The 16,528-nt window shown below is 48.1% G+C and overlaps 1 protein-coding gene across 4 annotated transcripts in view; it reads right to left on the minus strand.

Moving 5' to 3' along the window:
* Hnf1b (HNF1 homeobox B) overlaps positions 1-16,528 on the minus strand; it is a 54,041-nt gene that overhangs the window by 27,247 nt on the left and 10,266 nt on the right. For 2 of the 4 annotated variants that reach the window (XM_005349346.3, XM_005349345.3), the window contains exons 3-4: positions 14,797-14,983; positions 12,818-13,053 (exon numbers count right to left, since the gene is read on the minus strand). In XM_005349346.3, the coding sequence (XP_005349403.1) occupies positions 12,818-13,053; positions 14,797-14,983 (423 nt within the window). Of the gene's footprint in view, positions 1-12,817; positions 13,054-14,796; positions 15,062-16,528 lie in introns of all 4 variants that reach the window. The other 2 variants (XM_005349344.3, XM_005349343.3) reach the window with 1 other exon arrangement.

Below are 16,528 nucleotides of genomic sequence, written 5' to 3' on the forward strand. Positions count from 1 at the left end.
TACAGAGCTAGTTCCAGGACAGGCTCCAAAGCCACAGAGAAACCCTGTCTCGAAAAACCAAAAAAAAAAAAAAAAAAAAAGAATGGGAGCAACTCCTTAGCTTGAAGTCGGTGACTCCAGACACCAAAGCTTTGAAATGAATTAGCACTGCTACCTCAGTTTCTCCACAGACAGCACCGATCTTTTGCTGTTCTGAATACTCTTTCTCCCTAATAAAGACCTGGGTTTGTACAGAGTTTAGGAGATTGAAAATTTGAAAGCCTATGAAGAGGAAACTCATGTAGGAAAATAAATTCAATTTAGACACTAGGGTGGGCTCCATTCTAGACCCTCAAGGCCTCAAGTAGGAGGCCCGTTCATGGCATGAAAACACAGGCCGGTGAGGATGGCAAACATTCTTGACTCGAGGGTAAGACATTGAATGATACTTCAGGGAAGCCCACAAACTGGTTTTCTTATTAAAAAAAAAAATCAAAGTAAATGCAAGCGGGGAGAGAAAGAAAGAAAGAAAGAAAGAAAGAAAGAAAGAAAGAAAGAAAGGAAGGAAGGAAGGAAGGTAGTCAAGAATGTGCGTGGTGCCTTCAGAGGTAACCTACAGGCGGGGTGGGAGGAGGGACGGGCAGCCTATGTCCTTCCTTCCATGGGGCTGGCCCTAGCAAGTGCGTCCTCGTGTCCTTGCCAGGGAGCTGGTTTCTGCAAGCAAACATCAGGTGCTTTGCAAGATGACTTCAGCCTGGAGTCCAAGGCCACAGCCAAAAGAGCCTCCTTGGCACTGGAGAACTGCCATAGGCCTCACCCAGGAGACGGTTTTATTCCAGGCTTCTCAGTGGGCCACAGATGTATATGGGACTCAGTGGGCCGCAGAAGTTCTGAGGTGGTCCCCCAGCTAGTCTCCTGCTCTGAAGCTGACCGACCCCCTTTCCTCTTCCTTCTAATCCCCAAATGGGTCCCCAATACTGAGCCACTTTATCATGACCCAGAAGGAGTTCGTGTTTCTCGGTTGCACCTCTCATGAGAATGTATGTACCCTGAGTGTAGGCTGTCGTCATTTGGTTGTCCATGTCATCCATCTGTCCTGCCCCCACTACCCAGTCTCCTCAGTAACTTCTATACGGCACCTGGCCTGGGCCAGGATTTGTGGAATGAGTCAATAAGAAAGAACGACCTGACAGAGGGCTCCATGAGAAGCCACCGCAGTATATGTGTATCAACTGAGTCTCCTACTTTTCTTTGTGAGGAGAGAAATATCGGTAAAGGACAGAAAAAGAAAGGGAAGAAGAAACAAAAAAAAAAAAACAATTAAAATAGAGGAAACATTACTGAGAGATTTGAGCAATTTCATATCAGGAGGCATCAGAGAGGGGTGTGGAGGGGTGTGTGGGATGCGGCAGGCTGCCTTCTGTGCTTGAGATCTCACCCTGTGCTTTATTTTGGGCTGAAATGGATGCTGTGTGTGTGTGTGGGGGGGGTGTCATTCCCTAGTCTTGCAGCCCAGGGATAACATCTGTTCTAAGGGCACAAGAACAAGTGCTCATATTAATATAGTGGGCTTTAAACGTGATAACACATACCCAGGTCATCTTACTGCTTGGCAAGGAAGATTCATTCACAGGCCTTTGCAGAGTTGTGAGATGCCTAAATTTATACTTACCAAGTTAGAAACCCATTTGTGGTGCCCTGGGTTTGTTTTTGTGGTTAGGAAACGGATCGGTTAATGGGCACTTACTGTGGCAAAGTGAGTAATTTAAACACCCTTCTAAAAAAGAAACGAAGGTAAAAACCTACGAAGGGTTAATGATGGGCATCGTTAGTCTAACGCCCGCCCGTGGGGGCAGACAGTGTCCTGCTGCAGTCTCCCTCCTGGGGTCACTGTCTTTTCTGAGGAGTTGCCTTTGCAGGCAGGGGTGATATGGCTGCAACAAAGGCTCCCAGGTTTGACTGACGGAGAATGGTGATGCTCCTAGTGGGTTGGGCAATGTGAGGAAGGCTATAAAGTCATCAGAGGACTGAGCCACTGGGTGTCCACACAAAGTAAGGACCTATAAATGGACATCTGTATTGTGACTGAAGGGCTAATAAAGTTGCCTTAGAAAAGGGAGGTTTTTCCACTGTGACCTCTTCATAAGCAATTCCCCCCACTGGGAGGGAATATCCAGGGACAAGATCCTTTAAGGCCTGACAAGTGTTAGAGCTGCCTCCTTAATGGAGGTTTGCCTGGTCAAACCCCAGCCTCTTCATCACTATCACTGGGACAGCTCCATCAGCATCATCACCATCATCATCATCATCACTATTATCAGCAGCAGCAGCATGGCAGATCAATGCTGATCACCCAGCAAGCACCAGGTATCAGACGCTGAGACTTTGGAGGAGGAGGATGACTGCTTCTAGCTTGCTAGAAGAGGAGCACCAGATGAGCCCTAGGGGAACGTCATCAGAGAACTGACAGCCGCTCAGACCCTGGCAGACTTTCTTCTGTCTCTTCAGGCAGCTCAGATGCACAGAGTCTAGGTCTCAGGCTACCCAGCGGAAACTCAGAAAGACCCAGTCTCACACTTTCCTTGTCCAAGGAATATTGGTTAGTTAAGATGATTAAAGGGTCTAAGTCAGTAGACCATGAAACTAACTAGTACAACTAGACTAAGTGAGTGGTCTAAAACAGTAGAAACCAAGCTAGGAGAGCATTAGGGAGAAAGCCAGGCTGTGCTCTTTGAGAAGTTTCTGGGAGTACTGAATGTTGGCACTATTTTGTGAACTGCTAACTTTAGATAAGAGATGGCGCATCAGGACAATTTTTTCCCCCAAAAAGGGACGCTCACTTTAAATAATATTTACAGATGCCATAGAAAAATGAATGTTATGGTCAGTTTAACTATAAACTAGACTTAACTAACTTACAATCAGGAACATTTATGCATTAAGCATTTGTTCAGGAATCTCTCTATGACAGATACATTTATTCCACCATTAAGTAGAGTGGCTACCATGGTGCCAGGCCTAGCAGGAGAGACAGTGATGAATCCAGCAGGGGCTTAGGGAGGGCTCAGCTCAAGGCTGGCTCTACCCCTCAGGCCTCCCTTCACTATAGGAACAAGGCAAAGCCTTTTGTGTTTTTCTACGGACAGGAAGGGTTGCTGAGCCCTGGAGTAGAATTCTACATAACAAAGAAGACAGGCTGCTGGGTTCTGTTTCAATCCTCCAATCCATAAAATACCGTGAGCTCAGCGAAGCCCACTGTGCAAACTGCAGGGGTTGTTTGGAGGGGTCTCCTCCTTGCCACCCAAAGTACTCACCCAGGTTTCAGGGCCATCAGAGTCCACCAGAGGTGGCCCAAGAAGAGGCATCCATGGACCAGGTCCCAAGGCACGGGCATAGAGTCTGCCACTCAAAGGCCCCGGAAGTGTTAACCTCTGGCAGTTATAGGTGTCCTGTTTATACCCAGCATAAATCTGTTTATTGTGACTCACCCCACCCAATCTGCTGATGTCGTAAAGCCCTAATGGTCCCTAATAAAGGTGGAAGGCTTCTAGCAGCACAGAGTTCCTGACACGGGGATGGAGTGAGGGAGAGGAAAAAAAGAGGGAGGCAGACAGATGATGAACATAACAAGAAAGCTCCACCACGGCAAGCCTCTCTGCACCTCAGACAGCAGAATTCTGGGCCTCAAGGCTGGATGCAGCACACAGTCTCCAAGCAATGACAGGTCAGAATCCTCATTAAGTTTAGTGATTTTTTCCCCCCAACATTACTCCTGTTTGTTAGCGCTTCTGGTTGCCTGAATCTAAGTCCAGGGCTCCTGACACAGCTGCCTCTCCTCTTCCATCTGAGCAAAGAACCACTGTATCATTGCCAATCCTTCAGAAGGCTCCTGTTCTGCCTGGTCAAGTTACAACCAACCCCTGGCGGTGCATCCAAGTGTCCTGGGACACGTCACAATGTTCTACATCCAAGTACTACTGCACCCAAGCAAATTTGATCCTATAGGGGTGTGTGCAGCCTACCGTGTCTGTGTTTAGTGAGCTCCCCAGATTACTCTGATGTGCTCTAGGAAGGCAATCTGAGAATCCCAGATTTTGCCAGTGTTTCAGTTTCATGGTTCTGGATGTCTCAAATGATGACCGAAGTTCTTAGAAACTGCAAAGCCACGGCCTTATCAAGAACCCTAGAGACCTAGAGCCCTTCCTTGGTCAGCTGAGGAGCTCTACAAGAGCCCCAAATCTTCCTCACCCAGCAGTAAGATGACCTGGAGTATGTGTTATCACTTTGAAGCCTCACGACAGCCCTATGCAGGTATTAGGGTCCCGACTGGGCCAAAGAAGCCCAAGGTACTTATTTGAAAAGACACTGCCAGGTCATGACAGAGGACAGCAAGCTGCTCAGAGGCTGCCTCCCTCAGGAAAGCACCATCCTCCTGCTAGTTGGCAGTTTCTGCAGCCTAATTACATACAAGCAATGCATACAAGTAGGGTACTCACACCCTCTTTCCTTAGAGGAGAAAAATGCCCTGCTAGGTACAGGAAACGTGTGGTCATCTGCTGCCCCTGACCTAGTGTGTGGTCCTGAGTTCCATCATCAGTCCATGCTTATCACGATTGCTTCTCACTGGCACTAAATGACGCTGCATAGATGTGCCCACTCAGTCCTAGGGAAGATGAGAAATTGCCCTACAGCCACTATGTGACAAGAAGCCAGCCTGAGTCTAGTATAGACACCAAGATGAGATTCTAGTTGGAAATACTCCAATTCTCTAAAAATCAGGATTGAACAAGACTCCATTAGAGATAGGGAAATAAGGGGACCCCCTCCCAAATAACAACAACAAACAACCCCTCTTCCAAATAACAAACAACAGAAGTAAGCTTCTGTGGGGAAGAACAACAGCCACCATTTATGAGAGCCTGCCACGTCCGGATGCTTTCCCTATATACACAAGCATCGTACCATTTCCTCCTCCAGCTTCTGTGGGTGGTGTGCCCACTGTACACTGAGAAGCCGAGGCTCAGATTCCAGAAGCCTGCCCAGGATCACACAAAAATAAATGACTACAACAAGGTTGGAGTTTAGCTCTCTTTCACGACCCATGGCTCTGTTGTCGGGCCCACTGAATTTAGAAGAACGAGTAAAGCCTTATTAAACAGGATTGGCAGTGGTCAGTCAAAGGAAGGTTGGGGGACAGAGGGACATCAGCTGCTATAGGAGCTGCTCCAAGATGTTCACTGCTGACAGTGAGGCCCCTGAGCCATCCCCTTTGCCAGCACCAAAATACAGAAACGCAGGTTCCCCCCTTCTACCCCTGACCCCTAATCAAAATATGCATTTGACATGTCCTGGGTAATGGACATGCTCTTTAATACAGAGACGCTTTAGAGTCAGGTCTCAACTCTTGGTGGCACATTGGGCTCACCTGGAAAGTTTTAGTAACTACTGAAGCCTGGCTAGCTCCCTAGAGAATCTAACACAGCAGGGCTGGGTGGTATTTGAGAGTTTTGCTCACCCAAGCAGTCTGCTTTCATATGATGTGTGAACCAAGAATGATATGTATGTGCGTGTACACACATATGTGTATGTATGTATATATGCATATATGTATGTATATATGTATACATATATTTTTAAAAATTATGTGCATGAGTTTGTGAGCCTGCCCACAGAGGCCAGAAGTGTTGGATGCCCCTGGAGCTGGGACTACAAGTGGTCACGAGCTGCCTGATGTGAGTACTGAGAACTTAACTGAGGTCCTCACTCTTAACCACTGAGCCAGCTCTCTGGCCCTGGTTTTTATATTTTTAAAAAGTTGGGAAAAAAACCAAAGCAGAATATGCCATGATATGTGAAAATAACATGAATCCAAACTTCAGATCCTATAAGGCTGTGTTGGGGGGACAGCCACACACCCACGCACAGCCTATGGCTGCTTTTGTGCTCCACAGGCAGTGTTCAATGGCTGTGACTGTGACCACATAGCTTGAGAAGCCAAAACTATTGACTTTGGATCTTTTTTTTTTTAATATTTATTTATTTATTATGTATACAATATTCTGTCTGTGTATATGCCTGCAGGCCAGAAGAGGGCACCAGACCTCATTACAGATGGTTGTGAGCCACCATGTGGTTGCTGGGAATTGAACTCAGGACCTTTGGAAGAGCAGGCAATGCTCTTAACCACTTGAGCCATCTCTCCAGCCCCCTTGACTTTGGATCTTTACTGAAAAAGTTGCCTGACCGTGTTCTAGAGGACCTATAACAGTCCAGGGCAATTAGGGTGAATGCTTCATTTGACTTTATTTTAAAGATAGATTATATTATACTAATAAATGACATAAATATTATATGTAAAATGAACACGTATATGTTCACATGTATGTATGCATATTATGGGTGTGGATTAGTGTGCTTGCACACGCGCGCGCGCACACACACACACACACACACACACACACACACACACACGCTTCCCCCTGGCTTCCACATTTGTGTTTTCACTTCCTACTGAAAAGTGGGCAGAGGCAGCAGGCCAGCTCTTGCGCCTTCTATGAAGTGGGTGGCTTCAAAGGCCCTTGCCCAGCTCTCTGCCTCTCGCTGTGCCTCTAATACTTCACTCTCTCCAAGTTTCTGCTACTTCCCATCAAACATTTTACAAACAGATTCCAAGAGCACTTCTCCCATAAGCGGCAGGCTGGACTCCATGCTTCCTGGCAGCTTCCTTCCTCTTTAGAGGGGATGGAGCGGAAGGGGGGAGGGGAGGGTGGTAGCAAGGAGTCCTCGAATACTCTAAAGATTCTTCAGAGGGATTAGACATAGCCAGTGGGCTGCCTCAGGTGATAGGAGTTCATTGTCAGCTGTGGGTCCCTTTGTACTGAGGCCAGAGCCCACCAGGGCCCTGCCCTGTGTCTTTGTGTGCAGACCAGAACTGGCCCCCCTAAGGTGCTGACAGCAGAAGGCCTTTAAGACTAGGCCTCTTAATCTCATTAATATCCTAATTGTCTTCCCCAATCTAGTGGGAGTTGATAGGGTGCTACCCACAAGATAAAACGACCTTTAAATTCAGGAGATAAAATGACCTTCAAATTCAGGAGATCAAATGACAGTCAGATTAAGTCCCCAAGTAGTAGAACTTTAGAGCCCTGTACACCTCAGAACCGCTAGAGCAAGCCAGGATTCCAGGCGATTGTCTCTCCCACTAAGGGACAATAGGGCTGGCTCATTCACTCTGGGAACCTTTGCTGCTGAGATGAATATTTTTTACAGCTGCCCTCATAAACCCCCTCCTCTTGTCTGCTGCCCAGGGAGGGGGTGGAATTCCCAGAGGTGAGCTGAGGTGCCTACCCTGTCTCACAGGCCCCCATTAAGTTGTTAAAGTTTTTAGTGCCCCAGACAGCGCCGAATGCAAGGGCAGTTCAAATCCCCATACAGAGAGGGATGGGCTCGGGAAAGAGAGGTCTTTGTTTCTTTCCACAGAATTCACCTTGCTCAGGGGCAGCAGCTGGGGGAGACACAGTGAACTAGCGAGGCTCTGAGTCTTCTTACCACACCTCAGTCATTCAGACGGGAACCACAGAAGTATAGAAGAGGCTCTCCTTTCTCTGTTTCTCTCTGCACGTGCGCATACACGCACACACACGTGTGTGTGTTGGTGTGTGTGTGCGCGTGCACAGAAGTATAGAAGAGGCTCTCCCTTTCTATTTCTCTCTGCACGTGCACATACATGCACACACAGACGTATAGAAGAAGGGGCTCTTTCTCTCTCCTCTGTGTGTGTTAGCTTTCATGTTTAAAAGATTTTAGTGTGTGCATAGAACAAATAAAGACAGATGGACAGGGTATTACATACAGGTCAAAACCTGTTCCTGTCCCACTGCTGACTAACTCTATGAACTTGGGCAAATTGCATTCTAAACATTTTACCTTCACTTAGTTGACAATGTGGATATCAGTACAGACAGCACTCATCTTAGGTTGGGGGAAGGTTAAATGACATGAAGCACATAGGTGCCAGTCCAGGGGTCGGTACCAAACAAGTGCTGAACCAACACAGAATGTTTGTCATTTCTCATCTTCAGTCTGTCCTGCTCCTGGGGATGTCTGCAGTCTCCCTGGGTACGGTATAGTTTTGTGCCGTGGAGAAGTGTAGCTATCCAGGCCATTTTTACCTTGACCAGGAACGGATCTGCTTTGTCCAAGCTATGGGGTTGGGTTCCAGGAGCCACTGAGGAAGCTGCCACGGGAAGCTAAGTAGGGAGCAGGAGACAAGACTCTGTTTTCAAGTTCTGACACGTGCCAGGGAAGTCTGGTCTGCTGGGCTGGGGAAGGACGGGGTAGAGGTCAAAGGCAAGAGAAGACAGCGGCCATGGAAACAATAAGTCCTTTTAGGCTGTGGCCCAGAGGCCCAACACTTATCCTAGGGAGGTGTCTTCTCCCTTCTCTGACTCACTGCCTTTGCTGAAGAACAAGCACTCATTTCCTCCTGAAAAGATCATTTAAGAGAGAGGACGTGTGTGGGAGAGCCAAGGCTGACGGGGACTGTGTGTCCCTCCCTTGCCTCCTTGGGGGAGGCAGCCAGGGGACTTAGACTAGAGCAAGGCGTACAATGAACAGAACCACCCAGATCAGGCTACCGATACCAGTCCTGGGCCAAGGCTAGCCCAGCTCCCATCCCACAACTTCCTCCTCGGAGCCAATCAATACAAGCACCAGTCTCCAACCAGTTCCTTTCTCTTGCCACAGCCCTGCCCTCTGACCTTTTGGGGGCCTTTTCCTTGATTCAGCTCCAGAATGGAGGTAGAGGCCATCACTCCGGCTCTGCTCAATGGCCCCAGAATAGGTTGTCACAGGGCCCTATAACCAGGGACAGCTCCTGCTGGCCAGAGCTGGAATGGGGAGGGTGACAGATAAAGGCCTTCTAGTCTGAAGATAAATGGCTGCCTGTAGCCTGCTACAGTAACTTTAGGCCCCCAAGAAGAAGAGACAAAGGTTGCCCCTGTGACACTCACTGGAAAGACGAAGGCCCGGCAGCAGCAGCCAGGCTGGTTCAAAGCCCCAGCTTAATTGTCGATTAAGCATGCATAAGGGAGACAAAGCCATGACAACCCCTGGCTGCATGCTGGTGTGTGATTGTAAAGGCAGAGAGGGGCAAGGCTGAAAACAGCTGATTCTGCTGACTGTGTTTGTAGGGTACCTTGTAACCAACCGGCCGCTGACAGAGGCAAAGTGCTCCTCCTGCCGTCCCTATTGTGTGGGACATTCCAGGACCAGGGTCACATTGTGGTCATCATGGGCAAGTGGGGCACATGCTATATGTAAGCATGGCTGGGAAGGAAGGGGCTTGCATAGGAAAAGGAGCCTCAACTCTCCAAGAAGAGGATTCTGGGAGGTTCCTCTCCTTGGTGCTGCCAGACCTCCTGGCTCAGGTGCTGGGGTTCAGAGAAGACACTGTGCAGAGCAGGGGCTTAGATGTTAATGTCTTGTCCCTCCCCAGCTCAGCTTTGGAGACTGCCAGTGTTAGGAGCTGGGGAGATGGCTCAGAGGGTAAAAGTGCTTGCTAAGCAAGCAAAAGAACCAGAGTTCAGAGCTCCAGCACCCATGGAAATGCTGGGCAGGCACAGGGCTTGTCTATCATTCTGCATATTGGGAGATGGATATAGGGGTTCCTCAGAGGAAGAAAGCTGCCTAGAGTAAATCTAGCATAATCTCCCAAGTAAATCTAGTAAGCTCTGTGTTCAAACAAGAGACCCTGCCTTAATGCATAAGGTAGAGAGAGCCATCAAGACAGACACTGGGCAGCAACCTCTCACTTCTCTCTTAGCCTCCTTTGCACTGCATCTCCAGTGGCTTACAGATTCCTAACCCCATGGCTTAGAGCACACACACAAACACACACACAGTGTGTGTGCTCATACATGAGTGTGCATACACACATGGATGCACACACCATAAACATAACATGCCCATGGAGAACAAGAGAAAGTGAACAATATAGAGATAGATAGATAGATAGATAGATAGATAGATAGATAGATAGATAGATAGATGATAGATTGATAGATGATAGATAGAGAGATGATATATAGATGGATGGATAGATAGATAGATAGATAGATAGATGATATATAGATAGATAGATAGATGATAGATTGATAGATAGATAGATGATAGATTGATAGATGATAGATAGAGAAATGATATATAGATGGATGGATAGATAGATAGAAGGATAGATAGAGAGATAGATAGACTGATGATAAATAGACAGATAGATAACCAGTGCTGATACTGGGTGTTGGCTCCAAGTTTTAGGTTCCAGTCAGCTATGTTTACTATGGAAAGGGTACAGTGAGGCTTCACAGTCCAAATTTGAGCACTGCTGTCTCACCAGCCCTGGGGAAAGTCCTAAGAGCCATCTTGAGAGCCTCAGAAGGGCATCTAGGGTTCTAACTCCAGCATTTCAGAGCACAGTGGTCATTCCTCTGTCAGTCCCAGGAGAGAACGTGTCTGACTGCTTCTTAGGAGTAATGTCCATGTGTGAAATTAAGAAGAAAACGGGCTCCTTTTGCCTGCCCTTATTGCCACTGCCTCGTCTATACTGAGGTGACAGGAGCGATCTCTCTGTGGTTTGCTGGGAAGGGTGGTTATTTACAGGTTCACCCATTTAATCCTCGCACGCACCTAGCACCCATGTGACACACAGGAAATTCAGAGCTCATGGGAATTTCTCACATGTGTCACCTGCCAATTTAGAACCGTTTCAAAATGACACCCAGAGAGTCCAGTCCCTGGGTGGTCAAGGACTACCCTGATGTACCATGAGGGAAAAGGAAGGCCTAAGCAGCCGCTGAAAATACCCAGTGTCCTGTAAGGACCCAACCCCCATAACAGCTGTAGGATCTTTCTCTCCCTACAAAAGCCCATGTTGCCCCCAGAGATAATCTTGAATCCAAGCTGATACTGGAGGCTCCATGTTGGTGAGAGGTCCTCCCTACAGGGTATAAATTCTGAGGCTGCAGGGCCCTGTGTCCCCGCATCTTCCTTTTCCTCCCTATTTAAACATACTGGCTAGGCACGAACTCCACCACGGAACTATGGCCCCAATTTATACTGTCAGGACCTGGTTAGCACTTAATGCATATTTATGTTGCAAGAATCAACAGATTCAACATCTATCACCATCGTATGAGTTTAGACAAATTATCTCTTTTTGGGCCTCAGTTTCTTTCTTTGAAGTCCTTCTGGGTTCTATCCTTCTCATAATATTCATTAAGGTCTGGAATTTGGGGCAACCCAAGAGACTCCATTTTCAGTGGCCCATACCCTTCTCAGAAGCCCATTTGAGGCTGTCTCCTGCCTTTGTCCCCACCTCTGCACTGCTTCTAATACCTGGCCCAGCTGCCCTAGCTCTCCAGCCAGCATACAGAGGGAGCCTAAGCTAGCGACCCTGTGGTGACCTCAGCACAACCCCAGCTTGTCAGAAAGCTGCTGAGCCTTTGTTTGGCTTGCCGGCTCCCTGACTTTGGTGTGGAGATCACAGGTCCCAGCACAATGGCCATTGTCTTCTCAACAATGATCCTTGCCCCGACCACGCCCCACACAGCTTCCAGATTTAGCTCCATGGATCAATGTGGTGGGCAAAAGTTCCAGCCTTGCTCAGTATCTGCCCTAAGCCATCCACCGCCTACCCGGGGAACCTTGCTTTGTATTGATGTAAGGGGGTTAAGTGACTCCGTGGTCAGGCCAAAACTGGTTCCCCTCCCTGCCCTCAGCTTTTTTGCCTCTCTTGAATACGCCAACTTTCTTTTGGGGTATCTGAGCCCTTCCTGGTGCTCAGAGCAGGGCCTAGAGAAACTCCAACCTAGTCTTATGCTGGTCAATTTCAGGTCTCAGGCGGTGTCTCCTATAAGTGGTAGGCTTGGAACAAGTGTCTGCATATCACCCAGCTGGTATCTCAGACCCTGTCCTGACGATTTGGATCACCCCACATATGGGTCAGCTCCCAGCTCTTAGCAGGTGTGGGGAGGAAGGGACTTCAGAGGACAGCAGATTGGGACAATGGCTGGCTTTCCTTTCTCAAGCCTTCCCCCAGATCAGGGGAAAGCAGTGCTGTTTGGTATACATGGGTACCAAACAACCATCTATAAGCACCTCCTCATTTCTGGTAAACTTTCTTAAGAGAAATAAAGCCCAGAAGAAGAAGACACAGCTGGCATAGTGCTTGGCATATAGGGGTCTCTTTCCACATGAGGATATAGGTTTGTGTTTTGACACATTCAAACCCCATGGCAGAGCCATTCTGATCCAGGCCGACGTGGTACAAACTCTATAGCCAGCTCATCACCGAAGATCTCAAGGAATGGACCCCATCTTAATCCTGGCTCAGCACAGCAGAGGCTGCCACCCAAGTGGCCTTTCCCTAATAGCCACTTGACTTCTGTTGAAACCAGAGAGTGCCAGATAGGATATGGCTCAGCATGGCAAAGGGTGGCCAGAATGCCATTCTCTATCATCTTGACCAGTGATGCAACACTACCATCTCACTGCCTGCAGCTCGGACCTGGCACCCCCAAAAGGCAATCTGGGGACAATCTGTGTGGCTGAGTCAGCAGCCACCCAGGGAGAATGAAGACAGAGAAGAAAAGGGCAAAGGGCTCACTGAGGGCCAAGTGGCTGAGCAAGAAGTGGGAGGAAACCTGACCAAAGGCACGTACTCATGAGAATGTTCTAGCAATGGGAGGAAAACAGGTCTGTGGTCATCTCAGAGTATACGCCCCTCCGGCGAGGACAGCAACAGTCAGTTCCGAGACAGTGAGAAGCACAGGTCTCTACTCACCTGACAGCTTGTTGGGAGGAGAGGAGCTGGGCTGGTGGTGAGGGGAGCCGTGGGTGAGCAGGGGGTTCAGGTTGTGCGTCTGGTTGGAGCTATAGGCATCCATGGCCAGCTTCTGCCGGAATGCTTCTTCCTTCCGGCGGTTTGCAAACCAGTTGTAGACACGGACCTCTGTGACCAAGTTGGAGCCTAGGCCGTGGGCTTTGGACGGGGAGACCCCTCGTTGCAAACATTCTGCCCTGCAAAGAATGAGGGTGGGGGATGGTGAGTGAGGGTGGCTGGAGTAATTGCATGTGCTGGGTGGGCCCCAAATACACAGTCACAGTAGAGGATGAAGGTCAGTGGGGGCTAGTGGCCTGTCCCTAGAAAGGCCATCCTCACAGTATCTGAGAGGGCTGGAGGGAAGCTTTAGAGCGGGTCTTGAGTAAGCTATGCTACCTAGAAGGCCAAGCATAGGCCCCTATGTGGTTCCGATTACGTGAGGGCAAGCCAAGGATCAGCAATTTCAACAGATGGCCTGGTGATCAGCCTCCCGACACCTTCCTTACTGCCTCAGTAAGGCTGACTCTGAGTCTCTTCCAAGCACTGTGAGAGGCATCTGGGCTTTGGGGGTTTGGATACTCCCCCAAAGGATGCAGGGAATCCGGATTCCACATCCATACTCTGGGGCAAAGAGCAAGCAGAGAGGAGCAGGGTCATTAAGGAGGTAGCCAGAGAGGGCAGGTCTCTGCTTATGAGCACCAATGAAACCCCCAGACCACTGTGAGCTATGCTCTTGGACACCACTCAGTGGAAGACCTCGTGTCAAACCCAGGCTGCTTCCCCATTCAGCTTCCCTGGCTCTGTGTTTTTACTGCCAAGGCTGCTCGGCTCAGAGGCATAGCCAAAGCCCCCCAGGCCTCTGCCAGAGCAAGGAACAAATGTTGTAGAGAGTCAAAATGGGAATGAAAGAGAATAGAGAAAGGAGGAAGCCAAAAGTGTTCTCTGAGGATTTCCAGTTTGCTTTTAAAAACTGATACACAGTTAAGACACAGAAAGGAATCTGTCCAGTCAGTGTAGACAGAATCAACCAAAGAGATCCAACCAATTCTTTCTCTCCCGCTAAATTTCCTTAACTGGTTGCTTGAGACAGGATCTCACTTGAAGTTCAGAGGGGACTCAGACTCTCCAACCTCCTCCCTTAGCCTCCTGAGTGCTGGGATTCCAGGTGTGGGCCTTTTTTTTTTTTTTTTTTTTTTTTTTTTTTTGCCAATCATTCTCATAAAAACTGTGCCAGACCCTGGGTTTTTTCCAGTTGCATGGGGCTATAGTTAGTGGAGGCCAGAGCTAAGAGACAGTTTGGTATTGCCTGTATGGAATAGAAACTCATCTCTCCAACAGAGTTTTTAGAATATCTGTCCTAAAATAATCACTTGTGGGAATAATAATTTAGGGTTTCACAGAAGTGAGACTTCATGATTGACAAGCAACAGTGCTGTTCAGGATCCGTAAGTGCAGGTCATCTTGGATCTTTCTTTTTTAAATATCCATTGTGCACGGGTGGGGGGAGGTTTAGGGACAATTTGTAAGATTTGGTTCTCTCTCAGCCATGTGGATTCATTAAACTCAGGCAGTCAGGTTTGGCAGCAAATGCCTTAACCCTCGGAGCCATCTTGCCAATCCTCCTCAGAGATTTTTTTGGGGAGGGGCAGTTCGAGACAGGGTTTCTCTGTAGCTTTGGAGTCTGTCCTGGAATTAGCTCTTGTAGTGCTGGGCTCCTCAGAGCTTGTAATATAGTAAAATAAGCCGTGGCTCCTGAAGAAGTACTCCTGTGATGTGTCTCAGACCTGTTTACTAATAAACTGAATTTGGGATTCTGTAGAACACACTTGGGGGGCACCCTGATTTAGCCACACTTAGCTGGATAACCAGTGTCTCAAGGGTTGTCACAGGACCAAGGGAGATGAACCTTCCCAATTGCTCAAGAGGGCGCCTGGTATTACCTGTTACATTCCTCCACTAAGGCCTCCCTCTCCTCCTTGCTGGGATTCTTTTGCCGGTCGTAGGCCTGGTACAAAATTTGCTGGGATGCGGGCCCCCATTTGAACCGGTTACGGCGCATCTTCTTGTTGGCGGGCTCAGAGCAGGCATCCTCGGACTGCCCAGGCCCCTGGTTCTGTTGACTGAACTCTGGAAAGAGAAACAGCAGCTGATCCTGACTGCTTTTGTCTGTCATATTTCCAGAGCTCTGGACTGTCTGGTTGAACTCTGAAAAGAGAAAGGAGTAGATTTGATAGAGCCTGTAGCCTTCACTCCACAGACAGGTAGACAGACAGACAGACACAGACACGGATGGACCAATGGACCCTTGATTCCTCTCCCTTAAGCTTCACGATCTGCTCTAATTTCATGTGGGGATAGAAAGGGGTCGCCTTGTGGCAGGCTCCTCTCTCACATCCTGTGTCCCCAGCAAAGTCATCCTTTCCTTTCTTGGACAGAGCTTAGATACAGCCAATTCAGTGTTTTGAGAAAATTAATTATTTTCCTTTGACTCATTGACCTTCTGACATTAAGACACTCTGAGTCCTGAATGCTTGTATTTTTATTTTTATTGATTGTATCCCTGGCTGTCCCGGTACTTACTCTGTAGACCAGGCTAACCTTGAATTCAGAGATCTGCCTGCCTCTGCTTCCCAAGTGCTGGGATTGAAAGTGTGTATAACCACTGCCTGGCTCTGAATGCTTGTGTTTTGATGTCAAGGGGATAAGCCCAATCAAGTCTCAGCCCAGGGGAAATTGTTCAAAGGTGTAATTTACACTTACCTACCATGTTTAGAGGCAATGTGTAGCCCCCCTGCCCTTTACCCTTCCTCTCTCCTGGGCACCTGCATTCCAACGTTAGGTTCTTTGAAAAACATGAAATCCCAAACTTTTAAAATCATGCTTTGAAATAAAGATGGAGCTTTGTATTTGCAAGAGAAGATGTTCCTTAGACTTCTAGTATGTTTGCAAAGGCAATAGTGTGTGCGTATGTGTTTTGTGAGGTGTATATTCTATGTGTGTGCGTGTGTGTGTGTATGTGGTATGCATGTGATATGTATGTCATGTATGTGTGTGTCCCAGGGAACCTTTAATGAGGGAGATGGCTCGAGATCAGCCCACATAATTTGAAAGATGAAAGTGCAGAGTCCGGAACAGAGGAGCTTTGTACAGATGATGCTGACGGGGCTGGAGAAGGATGAAGGAAATGCCTAGCTGCTACTTTCCAGGCCCCGGCAGAGCAACCTTCAATCCGTCTTCACAGAATGAATGAGCAGTGGAGGACAGCCTGACCTATATAGTTGGAATGAGGTTTGATATCCACTTTATTAAGAAGGGAACTACGGGGCTGGAGAGATGGCTCAGAGGTTAAGAGCATTGCCTGAGCATTGCCTGCTCTTCCAAAGGTCCTGAGTTCAATTCCCAGCAACCACATGGTGGCTCACAACCATCTGTAATGAGGTCTGGTGCCCTCTTCTGGCCTGCAGGCACACACAGACAGAATATTGTATACATAATAAATAAATAAATATTTAAAACAAAAAAAGAAGGGAACTACGTTGTCTTCTACCTCCTATCTGCATGGAGCAGGGTTCGCAGAGGCGCTGGATACATAACAAAATCATTTCCCAGACCCTGCATGCTGTTTACATCTGGAGGTCATTGTCCTCATTTATTGCACAGTTGTTTATTGTA

The sequence above is a fragment of the Microtus ochrogaster genome, chromosome 7 (genome assembly GCF_000317375.1).
Source record: "Microtus ochrogaster isolate Prairie Vole_2 chromosome 7, MicOch1.0, whole genome shotgun sequence".
Taxonomy (NCBI): Eukaryota; Metazoa; Chordata; class Mammalia; order Rodentia; family Cricetidae; genus Microtus; species Microtus ochrogaster.